At 51.1% G+C, this 20,036-nt stretch overlaps 1 protein-coding gene across 18 annotated transcripts in view; it reads left to right on the top strand.

Annotated features, from left to right (window-relative positions):
• CACNA1D (calcium voltage-gated channel subunit alpha1 D) overlaps positions 1-20,036 on the top strand; it is a 319,702-nt gene extending 299,666 nt beyond the window's left edge. For 14 of the 18 annotated variants that reach the window (XM_070492885.1, XM_070492880.1, XM_044755118.2 and 11 more), the window contains 8 exons: positions 8,350-8,466; positions 9,191-9,558; positions 10,262-10,288; positions 11,541-11,690; positions 13,178-13,341; positions 16,189-16,310; positions 18,182-18,502; positions 19,018-20,036. In XM_070492885.1, coding sequence (XP_070348986.1) covers positions 8,350-8,466; positions 9,191-9,558; positions 10,262-10,288; positions 11,541-11,690; positions 13,178-13,341; positions 16,189-16,310; positions 18,182-18,502; positions 19,018-19,311 — 1,563 coding nt within the window. In that variant the 3' untranslated portion in view covers positions 19,312-20,036. Of the gene's footprint in view, positions 1-8,349; positions 8,467-9,190; positions 9,559-10,261; positions 10,289-11,540; positions 11,691-13,177; positions 13,342-16,188; positions 16,311-18,181; positions 18,503-19,017 lie in introns of those variants that run through there. The other 4 variants (XM_070492883.1, XM_070492878.1, XM_014827083.3 and 1 more) reach the window with 2 other exon arrangements.

Below are 20,036 nucleotides of genomic sequence, written 5' to 3'. Positions count from 1 at the left end.
GGGCAAGACACTTAACCTCTCTGTGCCTCAGTTTCCCCATCTGTAAAATGGGGGTAATAATGTCGACCTACCTCACAGGGCTGTTGTGAGGAATAGCTAAGTGATTGTAAAGCACTTTGAACGTATAATTGCTTATTATTAAGACTACAACAATAATAATATCATATGCTTGTTTACTACCAGAACTTTAAGAAATTCTTGTTTTTCTTTGATCTCTTTTCTGTTCTGTACTGTAGTTATCCATTGAGAAAGAGAATTCTGCCCTTTTTAAGATATCATGGAAATGCATACAAATGTAAACAGAGGTAATTCTGCAGGTTGTGTTTTCACATCTTACGAACAGTAGATTTTTTCCCAAGAAGTTGCTTCATGAGACCGTCCCATGTGAAATTCTCAGCTGACTCCAAGCAGTGGTTAAGGAGTCAGTACATTGACTGAGCCCAGGATACCCAGAGGAGCCAAGCTGAGTTTTAAAATCAATATTCAAAAGTAACTTTAGTGTCAAAACTTGAAGGTTCTGAAGTGTCTAGAGAAAGGAAGCGTTATTAGCCCCCTTTACCTGCCCTGGTCTATGCAGACTGGAGGCTGCATGTGCGCGTGCGGGCGAATGAGGTGGGGAGGGCCCACAGAATGTGGGGCAGCCCTGTTCCTGGCTGCACTCATCCAAGACCAGGCAGACGGGGGGAGCAGTGTCACCGGTGGGAAGAGGCATACTAGTGGAGGTCCTACAGGCTCATCCTGTGCATGACTGACACGGTCCCTCCCAGCCTTGAGGGAGGGTGTCTGGTGATGTCTTTTGTGCTGTGACCTTTGCCCTTTGGCCCCAGGGGTTCTCAATACCAAGTGGTCTGGCCTGCCTGGACATAAGTGGGCTCCCTAGCCTCACTATGGAAATGGGCCTGGCCACGGATCATGCTCCCATGTGTACGGATTGTCTTAAGTCTAAGAACTCACAGTGGGTCTAATGGATTCTCACAGCAGAGTCCATGGGGCCCGAGACCAGGTTTGACTTCTTCACACAGCACCATGGGTGGTGACATGGGGATGGAGTTGACAGCTGGTTATCACACTCTGGTATGGGTGGACCCCATTTGAAGATTTGAGGCATGCCTGTACCTGCTAGTTAACAGCTTGGCCCCAACGCCCCAAGTCTCTTCACCCCCTGCCAACATCCCAGCTCCTCTCCAGACCCCTCTGTGATCCAGCAACTGAAGGGCTAATGCCTGGCAAGGCGGGGCCTCTGAGACTCGACTGTGCTCTGCAGGCCTACTTCTGCTCTGATTGGGTAGTGTCTAGGATGTACCAGTTATTAAGTATTTGGTGTATCATCCCTGAAAAGGAAGCTGGCCAACCATGTAGGCACAGATGAGGGGCTAGTCCACCATCAGACAGATGATCCCTTTTGTCTGTCTCTGACCCACCCTGATGTCGAGTTTATTAAAAGCTGAAGGACAGTATGTGCTCACCCACTGTCTGTGTTGCCCCTGTCTCAGAGGGCCAGTGTGACCAACTGTCTTCTCGATCTGTCTCCATACGCCAAAGCCTCAGCAGAACAGCCCCGAGCAATTCACACGGCTGGTAATTTCCACATGCCTTTCTCCACAGTCCTTCCAAATAAGTAAATACTGGAAAATGGTAACTTTCTAGATGCGACTTAGAGAATGGTTTAAATGAAACAAGAGTCTTGCCCCACGTGGGCCTGGCTGTGTTGCTGAGTAAAGGCACTGGCTATGGTTGGTAGCCAAGACCAGTTCATGAAAGACACCTGGAAATGGTGGAGGCCACCTCTGGCCTTGCTCAAAGGGGAAACAAGGCTTCCCTGAGACTTCGTTTACAGTCAAACTGCAGGCGCCTCTCTCCTTCCTCCTCAAACCTTGGCAGAAGAGTATGGCTTTAAATGTAGAAAAGTTGTAGGAAATGACTCGAGTTTGTTCTCTCAGAATCTTCACAGACTCACTCAGCAAACTTGGTACCCAACACCGCAGTCCATGGTGCTAAACTCTTAAGCTCCTGGATGGAAGACACGCTGCAGGCCAGTATCCATCAGAGGGAAGCACGTGTAAGATGGGGCATGGGCAAAGGCTCTTCCTAGGTAGCTTACACTCTAGTGTGACCCACTTAAAAACTAAATTAATCCACAGGATTCTGGGGTACTAGATTCTCTGCTCTTTCTGAAAAGTGGGCGGTCTTTCCCCTCTGAGAATAGTAATTCTTATTTTCAAAGTCTTTGAGAAGATAGAATTACTGAAAAGTTAAGGCAAGTTATATTATGTAGGCAAAAGGTCTTAATTATCGTAGTATGTTATTGAATAATACCCACCTAGTACCCTCATTAGCTCAAATGTGTCATAATTGAGTTATCCATGGGAAGGAGCTTGCTAACACTTTCTAACGGTTCCAAGATTGGGTAGGTACCTGTGTGAATCCATTCTCTCTGGCACACCATAGGCCTAAGAGAGGCGGCTGTTTGGGGTAAGAGGAGGGGACACGTCATGGCTAAGGCACAGTGAAGGCAATCTGTTCAGAAGTACCACAGGCTAGCCCAGAGAAGCCACAGGAAGGACATTTCTTCCAACGGTGGGGAAAGGTCAGCAGAATCATAGGAATCCTGGATGGATGGAGTGAAGAGTCAGGTGCCTAAGGAAAAGATGATGTTGCCTGTCTGAGGATGGGTTATCAGCAGTTCTCAAACTTTTTGGTCTCAGAACCCATTTATGCTCTTAAAAATTATTGAGGACCCTTGTGTATCAATATTTACTGCATTAGAAATTAAAACAGAAATTTTTAAAACAGAATATGCAAGCACAAAGATGCCAGAGAGATGACATCATCATGGGTCATGTAGCCTTTGGAAAACCCTTCTGCGCTCCCATGAGAGAATGAGAGTGTACAGGCAAAGGACATCATAGTAGTAGTATGCAAATTGCAATGACCTCATGGATCCCTGAAGGTGTCTTAGGGGAGCCCCAAGGTCCCTGGGCCACACTTTGAGAACTGTTGCTCTAGGGGAAGAATCCCAAATCCCCTGTAAGGAAAAGAGTGCTGGAGCCTCTTTATGATCTATCTGGTAAGAGCCTTCTGCATATAGCACTGCCCCTAGCTTGAACCATCCTCTGCCTCCCAGGCCCGTCCCTCATCCCAGTCCCTCACCTGGACACGGAGCTGCCTGTGCCCCGGTGTGTCCAGCCAAGTTCACACTGAGAGATGTTCCCCACATGGCCACATCTCACTGCCTGTGCCCATCTAGAGGAATGCTGGTCTGAACTAGTGTGTGAATAGACACTGTTTTAAAGATCTCAGCTCCTCAGAGTGGCACACCTGAGACAAGGACGTGTGCAGAGCATAGGATCAGTTTTCGTGATACCTTGTGATCATTTGTTTCCACGCTGACTTAGTGATATAAGAGCTCTGCTAAGTTAGTTGAAAGGTTAACCTTGATTGGGTAGCACCCCACGGTCATTTTGGGTCACAGTTGTGAGTGAGTGATGATTGAGAATTGATCCCAGCACTCTTTCCTGTAGACCCAAAGACTTTCTCATGGTGGTTGTTGAAGTGGGGCCAGCATGGCATCATGAGCACCAGAAGCTTGGGGATCAAGAGTCCTGGCCGAGCCTTTGCTAGTTGGGGCAGGTCACTTAACCAAATGGGAATAGTCTGGCCCACCCTCCCTTCCAGGATATAGTGGGATGAAGCATGTGAGATCACATTGACCAGTACAAAGATGCCATCAGAGAAGAAGTCATGATTTGTGGCATCTGCTGAGCCTAAGTTTTAACTAATACTCTCTTATCAGAAAACTGGCAAGAATTTCTCCAATTCTGGTGTCAAACTACAACCAAGAATCAAGGTGGAATGAAAATAGCTAGCTCTGTCAGATTGTTTGCAGAGAAATATCATAGATTACTTTAGGTAATTTTTTTTAAGTGTTCTTTACTTTTCTGAGTGATGGTAACAAACTCAGTGTGTACAGCTGAGTGCAACCCCAGGGGTACCTTACAGGGTAATGTTACAGCTGACTTTTCAGTGAGGCTCAGAATCACTGTGGATGACTCAGAGTGTTGTGCTCATGATTCTAAACCTTTATATATAACTGAAAGACTGTTCATAATGGACACAAAGGCCACACCATCACATTTTCCCTAGAGGATAACAATAACAAAAGAAAGGGAGTGCCCACGTGTGATATGTGTGTGCGGAGGAGGCAGGGGACAGCTTGTTAGATGAACAGCTTTATTCCATAAGAATTTAATCTGCAGTCCTTTCTTCTGATGGAGATAGTGTAAAGTTATCCCCTCTGATTGGGTAGGGGCTGACTCCTGCTAACGGGTTAATCAGAACTGCCTTTAACAAGATGACTGTGCAGAGCCAGCCCTGGTGGGTGAAACCTGCCTGTGATGGAGAGCAGGCTCTACCAGACACGGGCTCTTTGGCTGGAGTGTGAAAGCCTGGCCCTCACATCCGAAGATGAATGGCCTGGCTCAGTCCCGACTGGAGACTCAGATCTCTTATCTGCACTGTTACAGTGTAGGTTCAGGAGGGGTTTCCGGGCATTTTACGTGCTTGCTGTGGTGCCAAGAGCTGGCAGACTACTGGTGTGTCTGATGGAGCTAGCTTAGGGAGACAGGCAGCGAAAGCATTTCATATGCACCCAGGTAGGAAAAATGTAACCCTGAAAGTGGGCAAGAGAAAGGAAGGTAAATGAATGTTCATACTTGATGTTAAAATATCTTACTTTTATGCTATTGCTTCAGAAATATTTAGAGAGATTTTATAGTTTGGGTTTTTTTGGTGACTTAACCATTCAATAGAGTAAATATCTATAAAGTTCCAATTAAATGGTGTCTAAAATTTCAAGCAGCAGTCTACAGGCAAAGCGCCAACATTTCTTTTTTTAAAAAAATATTTATGATAACATCTAGCATTTAAAAATCAACAGAAACTAGGCTTGATTCTGTTTAATATTTTATATGATTGGACATCTTAAATCAGTAATGTTTATATTTTATAGCAATTTTGTGTTTATTCGAAACCATAATTCTACTGTGATGTTAATGGAATGACTTTATATGGCTTTAATTGCATTGGTTTAAGTGCTAATGACCACATTTCAAATTAAAATAGTATTTTGCTGATAGAAATAGACACAGATATGAAATATGAAAGAACAGATCATTTTACTGATTGTAAAGTGTTTATTTCCAGGAAAAAAATGTTCTTTTTTAGGGCTGTGAAAAAAAGTAATTTTTTCAAGGATTTAAGATAGTTTTCTGCAATTTTTGGAATTGGAACTTGTGCCTATGGAATTTTTGGAGCAGCCTAAGCTACCTTTTAGCTTGATATGTGTGCTAGAAAAATTCCATTATCATGTTTTGTGATATGTAATAAATTCAGGGTGCTGTGCTTAAGCTTCGTTTCAGTTCAAGTTTTGGAACTTCTGTTTCCCTCATTCCCAACCTTGGAAGACACCCCTACCCGCTGAAGCCCCCACCCCACCCCAGCCTTCCCCCAGTCCCACGAGAAAGAGTAAAGTCAGTCCCTGACTCCTAGGAGGTGTGTTTCTTCCTGTGTGGAGCAAGCAAAATGTCATCATGATTTCCAAACCTCTGCTTTCATGTCTGGGGAGAGGGACATACTCTCTCCTCCTCTGATGTCTCTTTAATAAATATGTTGTCGTTATTTGTCTTTGAAAGTGGCCCCTCGGGTCACCTGTCAACCTTCTCCGTGATTTATGTTGCAAACAAATTCTCTGTCCTGTGTCTGTTCACTGCACTTTCCTAATCTTGTATATCATTGAAGACATGCTGGAGACAGTTTCTGTTTTTATTATGCAATTATGTTATATGTGTATTTCAGTGAAATGTCAACCCGTCAACAGAGGATGATGTTAAAAATTATCCAAATAAATAGTTTTCTATTTCTTTTAATCAGACCTAGTTCAATCAGTTGAATGACAATGAATAGGATTATCTGTTGTTATTTAAACTCAGGAGTGTGTTCCGGGCCCCTGCTCCCTGTAACGTGGACTAAGGTACATGATTTACCTGGAGGTGTTGACTTAGTGCACGGTCACCTGTGTTTATTTTGTGTCGATGGCAGCAGGTGTCTCAAATCTGGTCTCCTGTTTGGGAGCCTCAGATATGTAACAGCCCTTTCTTCCCAGTGATCCAGAGTCAGATGATGAAACCCTGGCTGGGCTTATCTTCCCTTGATAATGGTGCCCTAAAAAACGCGGAATGAAGGAATTGCGGGCTGCTTCATGCTGCCGGGCTCCACCTTCCTGCACATGCCTGCAGCTCAGCTGTGTAAGAGCTTTCACCCACTTGACATTAGAGTTGCCTTCTTGATGTTTCCATGAGAATGGCAAGTTAGGTCTGCCTCCAAGCCAGATGATTCCCCAGGCTCAGATGTGCTGGACTCAGGGATCCTGAGAGAGGGAAAATATGTTTGCATGTGCGTGTGTGTGTGCATGCATGTGTGAGTTCATGTGTGTGTGTGTACATGTGTATGTGCCTGTGTGTCTGCATCTTATGCCTGTGACCAGAGGAACAGGAAAGTGAGAGGCAGCCTCACTGACCACACCATGAACTCTTCTGGGTTTGGCCCTAGGACATGTGTGTCTTTCCCCTACAAGACCACAGCATTTCTAGCCAGGAACCTTAAAGCTTTGACCCCACGCAGCTCTTTCACCTCTACACTTCATGAAATGGAAGGACCTGCTGCTCCTCTCTTCAACAGTGCTTCAAACCAGACCCAGTCTGGTGTGCCATTTTTCACAGGACCATCTCATAGGCTAGGTGCTACTAAGGACAAGGTCGTCTTCACAAGAGCCTCTTGGGAAGTTCTCATATGACTTTCCATTCTGAAATAACGTTGTCACCCCTGTCATCTGCAGAAAACCAGTCTGAGCATTCCCACACCAGTGGGCCTAGCCCTGCCCAATCTGGCCAGACTGCGGCTACCATCCCATCCCCTCCACCAGCCCCCAACCCCCGCCACTGCTGGGTGTGTCTGAAGCACAGTCATCATGCTTTGTCTACTGCCCACTGCTGAGGGTTGTGGAGGAAGGACAGGGAAGTGGTCCCCTCCCCGATGACCCACCACTTGGCCCCGTTCTCCTCTGCAGACCACCCTGATGTTGGAGTAGCTGCAGACGGAGCCCTGCACAGCCAGGCTCTCACACATTCTCCAAGCCTTTAGTGGCTCTGAGTTTCAGACAGATTGCCAGCCAACAAGGGGTTTTGCCCTGCTGCAGGACGGGTGACCTTGACCTGGGGGAGGTAGGAAATGCCTCTTTTAGATGCAAGCCTTTTTGTGGAAAAGGTTAAGGGAGCTATACTGTCCCTATTAGTATTTAAGTCAGCATGCTATTTTTCTTCAAATTGATGGTCAAAACATGATAATTTTCTCAGAGTCAGCAACTACACCTTCCCCATATATACTCCGTAAGCATCTCGAATGTTTTCCCTAGTGAAGCTCGGAACAATGGAAGGGTTTCTTCAGGCCCTGTCCTAATGGAGCGGGGCCCAGGGTGAGGAAGGCCTCTGTGAGGACCTTGGGGAAATGCAGAATGTCTGTGAGGGGCCTGGAGGGGGCACCTGGTGGGTCTCACACCACCTCCAGAGGCTGTTGAGCCCCTTTCAATGTGTTGTGGTCTTCAAGAGGGTGGCCTGACTGTGGGCGCCTTCTCAGCCTGAGCGCAGGCTGTGGGCCAGGGCGCCGCGGACGGACCTGGAGGCTGGCACTGCACAGTAGCCCAGGTCTGTGTGCATGTCGGTCCATCCATCATGGTCCTGAGTGTGCTGGTGGTTGCAGTGTGTGTGTCACCCCCTCGTTCCCATGGCTTCTTAGCAGAACCAGTGGCCCTGATGGCAGCTTGGTCTGCTTGCCCTCTGGCACTTGTACCCAGGCTTCCTCATGCTGGACACAGCCAGCGAGTCCTTGCCACTGTCCCTGTAGAATAGCCAGGCTGTGCTCCTTGCCCTGTCTGGGGCTCCAGGAGATGGTGCTCTGCAGGCCATCCTTCTGTAGACTGGCATTTGGGCCCTTGGCCATGGCAGACCTGAGTACCAGGCCATGTTCCCTGCAAGTGCAGGTATTTGGAAAGGTTACTGGGTTGAGGGCCTCAAACATCCCAGCCGATGCTCATCTTGAACTCCTGAGTGCCCCCTACAACCCTGAGGCTGCAGGGACTCCTTCAGTTCCACTCAAACAAGCGGCCCGTTCCCTGGGCTGTCGTTTGGAGAAACCTTCCCCTCCTACAGCTGAATCAGGCAGGAGCAAAGCCAGGACCCAGGTCAGTCCCAGGGCGCCCGTGTTGTCTAATCTGTTTTGCCGTTTTCATTGATCTAGGCGGGATTAAGGACACTGCATGACATTGGGCCTGAAATCCGGCGTGCTATATCATGCGATTTGCAAGACGATGAGCCTGAAGAAACAAAACGAGAAGAAGAAGAAGATGTATTCAAAGTAATTATTCCACGCCTAGCTACACACTGGCCACCTGGAAATAGTGGGGCAGGACTCCAGTTTGGGCAGTTAATGATCCACAAAAGAGCCTGGAGAATGCAAACGAGCCCCAGGGCCTAGAGGGGCTTGCGGACCATCCCTGCCCCCGGCAGACCCTTCCCGTTCACCAGCACCTCTCCTAGGGCCAGGCCTGCTCCTTCCCTGAGCTTGCTCCTCTGCCCCACAATGGCAGCTTCAGAGGAGCTTGGCCACAGCTACTGGCCGGTGTGGATGACCATCCTGGGTCCTTCTAGCAGCTGCCTGCTGGAACTACCTCCTTCTTCCCTGGGCCAGCTCTTTGATCTGCCAGCCAGCCCTCAATCCCTCAGCTGCCCAGCCCAGGGAGCATGCCTACTCCCAACCTCAACCTCAGCCTCAACGGGGCTGCCAACCGGCCCTGCTGGGTATAAGTCACCTCAACTTGGAGCGACTGGACGAGCACACTCGAATCCCAGCTGAGAGCTTGCTCCCCATCTCAGGAATCGGTAACCTTCCTCATTTCAGGGGGGACCACCTGCCACACAGACACGTTCACCTCGATCATTGAGACACTCAGATTGTTTTACAGAGATCCTATGGAGCTTACCTAGAATTTGTTTTTCATGTAGAAAAAAATTACCTAACATAGCTAGCCTGCATCAAATACTTGTTAAATTACCTGGTGTTGTCTCCCATTATTTTGCAGAGAAATGGTGCCCTGCTTGGAAACCATGTCAATCATGTTAATAGTGATAGGAGAGATTCCCTTCAGCAGACCAATACCACCCACCGTCCCCTGCATGTCCAAAGGCCTTCAATTCCACCTGCAAGTGATACTGAGAAACCGCTGTTTCCTCCAGCAGGAAATTCGGTGTGTCATAACCATCATAACCATAATTCCATAGGAAAGCAAGTTCCCAGCTCAACAAATGCCAATCTCAATAATGCCAATATGTCCAAAGCTGCCCCTGGAAAGCGGCCCAGCATTGGGAACCTTGAGCATGTGTCTGAAAACGGGCATCATTCCTCCCACAAGCATGACCGTGAGCCTCAAAGAAGGTCCAGTATTAAAAGGTAACCTTTAAAATGTGCTTGCATTGGTAACATAGTGTCTGCCCAAGGCAGTTCCTTCTCTGCCGTGCTCTGGCATGTGCCGGAGATTCCCAGGAGGTATTTGCATTAGAACCTGTGAGTGCCACAAGGTCCTGGCCTTTTCGGGCACTGGCCACGTGATGACCCTCAAGGAAGAAGGGCTGCCTGCCATCCTATATCATGCTGTGTGGGATGCTCCTTAAATCAGCAGCAGCTGCTGCAAACTCCACCCTCCCCAATTGTGCTGGCATACTTTGGGACAGAGGTTGGCATGCTTTTTCTGTCAAGGGCCAGATAGTAAATATTCAGGCTTCTGGCAGCACACAGCCTCTACTGCAGCTACTCAACTCTGCTGTTGCAGGGAGAAAGCAGCGGAGATAATATGCAAATGCTGCGATACATCCCAATGAGACTTTATTTATGGTCACCGAAATGTGAACTTCCTATAGTCACGTGTGATGAAATATTTTTCTTCCTTTGTTTTTTTCCAGTCCTTTAAGAGTATAAAAACTGTTTGTAGCTTGTGGGCCATACAAAAACAGGTGGCAGCCTATATGTGGCCTGTGAACCGTAGTTTACTGACCTCTGCTCTAGGAAGTAGCTTGATATCTGCGTTTTAAATGTTGTTGGAAATATTTAACTTTTATCTTCTCCCTCCCTCCTGTGTTATGCTTTTCCTGGATAGAACCCGCTATTATGAAACGTACATTAGGTATGTGCTCGTTGCCTGTGTTCATGTGTCGAATACTGTGTGTTGTAAGTGTGACCAAGTGGCCTCTATGAATGCTGAGATGAGAAATTTCTCTGAGCCAACTAGGATATTAGAGCTCAGGGCTTTGGAGCTAGTTGCTTTGATTTCTAAGCCAAGGAGCTTTCACATCCATATCTGCGTAGATGGTTACCAGCCAAGGGCTGAGAGTCACGTGCCAGTGTGGCCGCTAGCTAGCCGCTGCAGGCCTTGTGACAGTGCGGGGAGAGCCCCCTGTGCACTTCCAGGTGCCCGGCCTGTGAAGCTAAGCTGGGCACCACCTGCTGCTCTCTGTGGTCAAGCCTCTTGTGGGGGCTTCTTCACAGCATGCCTCCCACCTCCTGCAGACCAGGGACCAGGTCGTTGTCTCCCCTGCAGCCCTCAACACACATGCAGTGTATCCTGCTCCATGTTTGTTGAACTAGGTTGAATGTTGGGTGGGCTGGTCATTTTCCTGGGGACGGGGAGGCTAGGTCTCCTCATTTAATTATATCCAGTGAAATCAGGAGCAGCTTGAGCCAGAGGAGGGCGGGCCAGAGAGTGAAGAACTTGGAGGAAATACAGTCCTCTCTTTGGAGAGACATGATGTCCCAGAGCCTGGATGGTTTTCCTGAGCACTGAGGCCAGGACAAGCTGGGTTTCAGGGCAGCATTATGACAGTCCTGGGGCAGGGCAGTCTTTGAAAACTTGGCAGACATTGTCCAGGAGAGTCTCCTCTGGGACACTGAATCCTAGACTCCCATCACCCTTCCTGGATCGGATGCAGGGGGAAGTCGGTGGCGAGGGAGCCTCTGTGTCCCAGGCTCTTACGTCACACCTGGCTCGGGTAGGAGGCACAGGGATCAGGGCAGACGGCCTCGGAGCCCAATCTTTTCCCCAGGGCTGCCAATCACTGCAGGTCTCTGGGTCTGTTTTCTTGTTCTGTTCCCCACATTCCATCTATTCCTTCGGTTCTGAGGCCTCTGGGCATAGTGGTTTGGCACCAGCATTGTGCAGGGTATACTGAGAGAGAAACCCCCTCCTGGCATGCGCACGTCCACGTCCACACTCACAGCACCATTGCCAGAGGCCTTGAGAATCCAGTCCCGCTTGAGGCGGGCGCACGGGGGAAAAGCCAGGAGCACCTCAGGCAGGGGTGCTGGCCGTGTGCTGAGGCACGACCACAGGAGTTATCTGCCACCTACCCGGGCGCTCAGGTCCTCTCTCCCAACTGCAGGTCCGACTCAGGAGATGAGCAGTTCCCAACTATCTGCCGGGAAGACCCAGAGATACATGGCTACTTCAGGGACGCCCGCTGCTGGGGGGAACAGGAGTATTTCAGTGGCGAGGAGTGCTATGAGGATGACAGCTCACCAACCTGGAGCAGGTGAGGGCGTTGTGGCCGGGCGACCTTGGCAAGCCTCGCCTTCTGCCCCTTGTGTTCTGCCTGCTTCTGAAGTCATGGGCCCCCTGCAGCTGCACTCGGGATGGCCCTGGAAAGCAAAACAGGAGCACAGACGCCAAGCCACAGGGCAAGTCAGAGCAGGAGAAACAGGCCAGAGACAGGCAGAGTGGAGGCCACTCTTTAGACCTGGTCCGTCTTTCCACCAGGGGCCTGTGAGGCTGTTAGTAAGGGCTCCAGAAATGAGAACTGGGACTGCCTCATGGCGGGGTACCCCTTTCCAGCAATCCCTGTCTTCCGAGAGGTCCATTTTGTTTCATTAACGCTGAGCACTCTGGGCGGGGGGCCCCGTCTGCATGGCAGCTTGGCCAGCCCACAGCTTGGGTGAGGTCTGAACGAACAGCGCCTATTTCCCACTTCCATCAAGGGGTCTGTCCTGGAGATGAGAGGACAAGAGGTCAGAGTGGCGTCTCTCAGCAGAGGTGCCTACCCAGGCTATTGTCCTGAAGAAAGAATGTTTGAAGTTAAAAGGGGCACTTTGCTTGGGGACACGTAGCCAGCAGTGCAGGGGACAAAGATCACCTGCCACCCTCTTCTCTGTAAACTGCATCTCACCGTGCTCAGCTGGCCCACTGACATGGACGTGGTACTGCAGTGAGGCCACCTCTGGCATCTGAGCTGTTGGTGGACATTAGCCTTGTATTCCAGGCCAGCCACAGCCTGTCCTCCCTCACTCGCACCCTCGCTCTCTACCAGTTCCTTCCATCAGCCTCCCTCAACGGCTGACTTCCGGAACCACTGATTCTGAGCCAAATGGATTCTCAGTTTCCTTCTTAAGGGGCTTTCTCACACCATGTCCACCACTTGGACCCCTTTCCCCATCTCTGCTGGCCTACAAGAGCCTGTTCCAGGGACTTGCTTCTCCTTCCCTGACTGGAACTGAAATGCCCCTCTCCCGCAAAGCTCCTGGAACCCACCCTGAGCTCCTCTCTCCCAGCGCTGATCTTCTCCAGCTTGTTTGGATGTCTGTGTTCGTGTCATATTTGCTAAGCTCCTTAAGTTGGGGGTACCATGCTTCATGCATCTCTGTGTCCCTGGTGCCCAGCCAAGCATCTGGCCAGGGGCAGGCGCTCAGGAGAGGGGTTCTCAAGGAAGAGGTGAGTGGGTGAGAGTCAGGCTTGCAGAGCACCTACAATCACATCTGACCGGGGTCTGAGGCTGCCGAGGGAGGGAGACCACCAGCACCTCACTCGTCGCAGGCCTGCTGTCCTGAACCTTCCTGTGACAGCCTGTGCCCTCCATCTAGCACCTTCTGTGAAGCTGAGGACTGCCTCATTCTCAGCTAGTCCTACTGTATCTAAGGAGGCGGCGGGAGGACTGTAGACGTGGGTCTGTCAGAGGTAAGGGACAGGTCTCATTCACCAGGATCTCACAGGACCCTTACTGTCTCTTTTGGGCTTCTTGACCACCAGGCAAAACTATAGCTACTACAACCGATATCCAGGCAGCAACTTGGACTTCGAGCGGCCTCGAGGCTACCATCACCCCCAAAGCTTCTTGGAGGACGATGACTCACCTGTTTGCTATGATTCCCGGAGATCTCCAAGGAGACGCCTGCTACCTCCCACCCCAACATGTGAGGCCAGGTTTTTTGTTTTGGGTGAAGCTTCCAAAAAACAATGCACCTCTCCTCCCACCCCAGCCTTGGAGAGTGTGACAGATGCGGTCCTGCCTTGTCAGGGACCTCTAGTCCTCAAGACCAGCCCCCTGGTTGGAGAGCCTATCAGCTTCCCTTTCTTATTTGTATCCCACACAGGAGAGGTCAAACCACTTCAGCACTGTTCTCAACTCTCTGAGAACAGAGAAAGGCAGTATGTGGCCCTAAAGTTGCCCAGTACGTGTCACCTGATAGGGGCCTGTTTTGTGCATGTTATCATTGCCTTTGAGTCTGGGATCCATCCAGAGAGGTAGGCAAGACATGCACCATGTTGTTGCCAGGCCAACTCGGGTGGATGGGATAACTGCCCCTCGAGGGGGAAGGGATTGGCACAAGTGCAGAGCTGGACTTGAGCCCAGGCCTGTCTTACAAAAGCCCACGCCTCTGAGGGGCCCCTGGGGATTCTTGGTGTCCATTTCGCCTCAGTCCCCACCGGGGGAGTTCTCCTCCTTTCTCACCTTTCCACCCTCCTCTCATTCTTGCCTTGGGTCTGCCAGTGTCCTGTGCTGTGGGGCAGGTTTTCGCCTTGGTGATGACCTCTAGGGTGGGCACTCCCATCCTGGAACCGGGGAATCCCATCCTGCTGAGAAGGAGTAGGGGCTGGGTGCTCCCGCATCTGGTTTTCTTGTGCAGGTGGCGTAACTGGCACTACCAGGAGATCTGGGTCACCTCGAGTGAGGAACTCCGGCTGCGGAAAGAAATGCAGCAGGGGCCCCTGCCAGCTCCTGGCTGACCAGCGTGATTTTGGACATGTGGGCATTTTAATGATGGTTAAAGAATATCCATTTCTGGTACTTCTGAGGAATGAAGTATAGTTTGAGCAGGACTCTAATCAGTAGCCAAAAATAGGCAAGACACATCGGCTCTGAGTCTACCGACGACATGCACAATAATGAGTGTGGTTGGGTGGCACCCAGGGCCCTCTGCCTCTCTCTAGCTGTCACAGCCCTGCTGGGAAGGGAGTGTAATTAGACCCACTTCTATAGTTAATATTTAATTTCACAGCCCTAAACACAGCAATTCTGTCTCCATAAATACCAGATGACGCATGTGCAGGTGAGGCCGGGTGGAGGCCCCTTGCCCATGTGCGTTCCACTGCCCTCCTTGGACCTCCCTGTGCTCTCCTTGGTGGCCACGTTAATGCCCACCATCCACAGGCGCTGCCCAGTGAAGCGAGGAAACTGAGCGGGCGAGAGTGGCTGTCCTCTTTATTTGTAAGGGCAAATAACAATTGCATTTTGTTTGCTTTGTTGCCCATGAGTTCAGACCTTGGGCAGGGAGAAAGTGGAACTCCTCAGCCTGTGTTCTCAGCTACAGTGTGATAACTTCCTCCATCAGAGATGGTTGTGCAGAGCAAATGAGATGATGGGTCTATGTGGACCTGTTTTCAGAATTGAAAGGCACCACCCAAATGAGAGGGCTGGTGCTTGTCCTTTCCTGCCTCTGGGCCTCCAGCCCCTGCCATCTGATCCTGGGAGGGTCCTGGAAGTTGTGCTGATGAGGGAGGCCCCTCCTCCTTGGAGCACTGTTAAAGTCGGCCCCCGGGTGCTGGATGGAGGGAGGGTGTCTGATGAGGACAGCAGCCCTTGTGCAGCTGTGTCCCAGGTGGGAACTCAAGGAGGCCCCAGCATGCCCCACAGTGCGCATCCGGCCTGTCTGACCAGGACCGGTTGTCTGTCTTGCTCCTCTCTGCTGGGGCAGTGGCCAGCCAAGGGCTCAGCCTGGTCTTCATACACTTTTAGAGCGGGGCCCTCTAAAACAGAACCTAGTTCCCGCAGCTTCGTGTGTGGCCCCAAGATGCCTGGGAGGTCTCCCCAGGCTGGTGCCTGCAGTTTTCCAATACAGGAATAAGGGGTGTGAGGAGTTTTGCTGGGGTGTGAGAAATGCTCTGTGAGCTTAGAAAGCAGAGGTCAAGAAAGGAGCTGTTGAAACGAGTCGGCCACCCCCTTGCAAACCATCGGCAAGGCTCTGAGAGCAGCTTCCGCAGAGCCAGCACCTGCAAGGGTGGAGGTGTTCCCAGCGGGGAGGCCTCTGGCCTGCGCTTGGGGGTCCAGAATCCAGACTGACCTCCTGGGCCTGGTGCCCTGTGAAGCCCCAAGCTCTGAATCTCTTGTCATCACCCAACCTGTGTATAAGCCTCTGTTCAGAGTGGCTGTCGACAGGACAGCCACCTTCTTTAAAGTTAGAGGTGTTCTTTCTGGTTCGTTTTGTCTTTGGTGCTAGAGAAGCTGGGTCTTTCCCAACAGAAGAATTTGCTTATTACCTGGTTGAGCTGATAGGACAGCTAGCAAGTGACTCCCTTTAAGACGGGTGTAAACACAGGAGCACCAGCAAGAAAGCATGGCCCCCGGGGATGCTTAGGACCTCTGGGAGGCGAGAAGGGGGCAGTCAGCAAGTATCTGTGGGATTCGAGAACGACCTCTTCTACCTGACCTGAACTGCTGCTTTCCCCACAATATGTAGGTCCAGGGGCTTCGAGTCAGAACAGCTGCCCTCTGGCTGCCTTTAGCTTCTCCCCCTGAGAACAGGCACAGCGTTTATAAGAAACCAGCTTGCACCTTTTAAAAACGTCCCTCAGTTGGGCTGCTGCTTCATCTTCCCTCCCAAAGCTCTGAGATCTCACTACCAAATGCTTTTTCTTGGACGTATCTCTTGCTTCTTCCTGGGCTCCCTGCTGAGTGTCCAGGGGGCCGCCCTGACTCCAGAGCCCCGGGCTCCTGACAGAGAAGTTCTTTAACACCTGCACCATGTGCTTTAACCTCTCAGCCCACCGGAGGTCCTCCTTCAACTTTGAGTGCCTGCGCCGGCAGAGCAGCCAGGAGGAGGTGTCGCCATCTCCCGCCTTCCCCCACCGCACGGCCCTGCCTCTGCACCTGATGCAGCAACAGGTGAGCTGGCCCACCTGGCCTTTCCCCAACGGGCCCAACAGGCCCCCTGTGTGGGACCCATCCTCAGGACATCGCCTTCCCCCTGGCTGCCAGCACTGGGAGAGAAGGAGAGAACCTTCACATACCCTTGGGTTCCATCCTGTAACAACCCTGCCAAATAGATACTATCGTGAGTCCCATTTTACAGATGAGCAGACATCAGAGAGGGTGGGTGACATGCCTGAGCTCACACAGGAGGTGAGTGAACGAGTTGGCATTTGAATTCAAGGCTGCCAGCTTCCAGAGCTGGCTCTCAGCCTCAGTACACAATCTTGTCCCCCACATCCCTCCCAGCACTGCAGACAGGGCCTGGTGTAGTCCGCCCCACGGGAGAGGTGGCCTCTCGGCTGACCCTGAACAACCAGCACTGCCCTTTATCGGCTCTGAGAGGTGGTTCCTTCATTAGGACCTGTTTATGGAGCTCTCTCTGGGCACAGCCCCGAGGTCACAAGGGTGAGTGGGCCTCCCACCCTGCCTGTGAGGGCAGTGTGGTCCAGGGACAAGGACCCGTCCACAGTGAGTGCAGCTAGACAGGAGGGAACGTGGGGCTGGAGCCCACTCACCAGGGCTTTGCCTCAAGGACAATATAGGGTGCTTTTTCTTGCTGAAGAGAGCACATCAGAGATGCTGTCCACTTGTGCACGTGTGTCAGGGGGCGGGGGAAGCAGAGAGAACGCCAGCATATAGGGAGCACCCAGTCTGTAAATCTGGAGAGCCTGCTCTCCTGGCAGGTTTCTCACCTTGAGCATCTCACGTGAGCATGAGCTACATTTCAGATTTTCTATTCAAATCTCTCTGCCAACTTTTTACTTCTCTGTCTTCAGTTTTTACATTAATTTTTACTTGTGTCCTGTTTTATCGTGAAAGAACGACAAGCCTTGGGGAGGCCCAGACCATCACGTGCCACGAACCAAGCAGGCGTGGAAGTCTACATAGGCACATGCCTGCACACACTCTTCCCTCTGCTGCCCTGCCCCGTTGAGGCCCAGGTCCGCCTGTCTGCACTGCCTCCTTGGGAGGCCATGGCTTCTGACTTGGCCATGGGCCTGTGCTGTTCACAAGACGGGGCCTCAGTGTCCCTCTCTGCAGTGGGATATCAGGGTGGATTGGCAGCTATAGGTGGAAGGAGCGGGGCTTCTGCCCAGAGCTTCAGAACAGACGAAATGCTGGCCATGTGAGGAGTTGCGCTAGAGTGGAGAGAACCCGCTGTGTTCCCTGCCAGGGCCAGGGATCACTAGTTTGCCCTGAAAGTACTTTCGTGTTTAAATCCAGATTGAACTGGGTATGTGTTCATACAACGCAGCTTGTACGTCTTCCCTGACTCTGCATCATTCCAAAGCAATTTCACAAATCAGCAACTGTTTCCTATTTGGGAACAGTGATAGGAAATGCACTATGGATTTGGGGAAAAAGAAAATACAGTCTGCTAGAAAGCCAACTTGTTGTTTGGTTTTCCCTGCCCCCCACAAAGCCCCAGTACATAGTTGTATATCCTAGTTGTACGTCATTCTAGTTCTTGTATGTGGGACGCTGCCTCAGCATGGCTTGATGAGTGGTGTGCAGGTCCGCACCCAGGATCTGAACAGGCGAACCCTGGGCCTCCAAAGTGGAGCATGTGAACCCAACCACTCGGCCATGGGGCCGGCCCTGAAAGCCAAATTTTCAATGCCAATTCATTTAATTTACCCATTGTGCTCGCGTCCTTTTAAAGTCCTTATCCAAGGCTGCCCCTGTAGAACAGGGTGTCATACTTGGTCCATCTTCAGGCCGCCTGAGGCCTGGACCTCTGAGGACCTCTGGTCTCCCACTCCCCACTTCCCCTTTCTCCTCAGATCATGGCAGTTGCAGGCCTAGATTCAAGTAAGGCCCAGAAGTACTCGCCAAGCCACTCAACCCGGTCGTGGGCCACCCCTCCAGCGACCCCTCCGTACCGGGACTGGACGCCATGCTACACTCCCCTGATCCAGGTTGAGCGGCCGGAAGCCCTGGACCAGGTCAACGGTAGCCTGCCGTCCCTGCACCGCAGCTCGTGGTACACGGATGAGCCTGGCATCTCCTATCGGACTTTCACACCAGCCAGCCTGACTGTCCCCAGCAGCTTCCGCAACAAAAACAGCGACAAGCAGAGGAGTGCAGACAGCTTGGTGGAGGCAGTGAGTATGGCTCACTGAGTATGCCACGGGAGGGCAGGCGCCAGGCACAGCAGAGGGGGAACCATGGAGAACCACATGCAGGAGGAGCAGGTGGTGGTTCTGCAGGTGGGAGGGCTCTGCAGCCAGGAGGCGACACTTAGTATCTGGACACCGCCCACTTGTTAGAAGCAAGGATGGTACTTAAAGCTTGAGTATAAAACACGGCCGAGTCTCATGAATCAGCTGTGCCTAAGATTACGGGTGCTGTTCCTGCAAATATTACGAGTTTATACTAAAATATTTTTCCCCAGTGGGTTTCACTCTTGTTGGGCCATGTGTACTTTTTGAGCTCTATGACACTTTCAAAGCCAAAGCGATTTACTTTTACATTTAGTTATCATGTATGAGGTCTAGCAGACCTGACTGGCTGAGTCCCAAAAGCACAAGGTGCGGTTATGTTTGAGGACGTTTTTCTGTCGTTTTCTTCCCCCTACGGCTTATCACGCATTCATGCCACGACCTTCGTTGCTGTACAGGTCCTGATATCTGAAGGCTTAGGACGGTATGCAAGGGACCCAAAGTTCGTGTCGGCGACAAAACACGAGATCGCCGATGCCTGTGACCTAACCATCGATGAGATGGAGAGTGCAGCCAGCAACCTGCTTAATGGGAACATGCATCCCCGGGCCAACGGGGACGTTGGCCCCGGCTCGCACCGGCAGGACTTTGAACTCCAGGACTTTGGGCCAGGCTACAGCGACGAAGAGCCAGACCCCGGGAGAGATGAGGAGGACCTGGCAGATGAAATGATATGCATCACTACCCTGTAGCCCCCAGGCAGGGGCAGACTGGCTCTGGCCTCAGGTGGGGCGCCGGAGGGCCAGGGAAAAAGTGCCTCGTAGTTAGGAAAGTTTAGGCACTAGTGTGGAGTCCATATTCAATTAGACTTTTGTACAAGTGATGTCATGCCTCAAGGAAGCCATAAACCTGGTAGGGAACAGCCGTGCACATGTGCTCAGCCCCAGCTGCGGGAAACAGCAGGTCCAGCCCTCTCGGAGAGGACCAGTGAGGAGGTCGGACAAGCCCCGCCCGCTGGTCCAGAGCGCACCCCAGGGCGCTCACCCACACCCACCTGCCCGCAGGCACGGTGGGGAAGGTTAAAGGTGAGGACGATCACCAGACCTGTGTCATTACCTCAGCCATCGGTCTAGCATATCAGACATTCAATGGGCCCAGCATATCCATTTTTACACCCTTTCCCCCCAAATATACTGCTTCCTGGTTCCTGTTTAGCTGTTCTGAAATACAGTGTGAGAGTCAGGAGGTACCTACCAGCCGTCATCCTGAAAGGGAGCAGGAGCTTTCTGTTATGTGGCGCCAGTTTACACGAGAGCATCACTCCCACGGTCAGCCTCTGACCGTCAGGCTAAGGGCAACTGTAAACTGGAATAATAATGCACTCGCAACCAGGTAAACCTAGATACGCTAGTTTGTTTAAAAATTATAGATTTACTGTACATGACTTGTAATATACTATAATTTGTATTTGTAAAGA

Source organism: Equus asinus, chromosome 21 (genome assembly GCF_041296235.1).
Source record: "Equus asinus isolate D_3611 breed Donkey chromosome 21, EquAss-T2T_v2, whole genome shotgun sequence".
NCBI classification, from domain to species: domain Eukaryota; kingdom Metazoa; phylum Chordata; class Mammalia; order Perissodactyla; family Equidae; genus Equus; species Equus asinus.
Note: the sequence above shows the minus strand (reverse complement) of the source record. Positions and strands in the feature narration are given on the sequence as shown.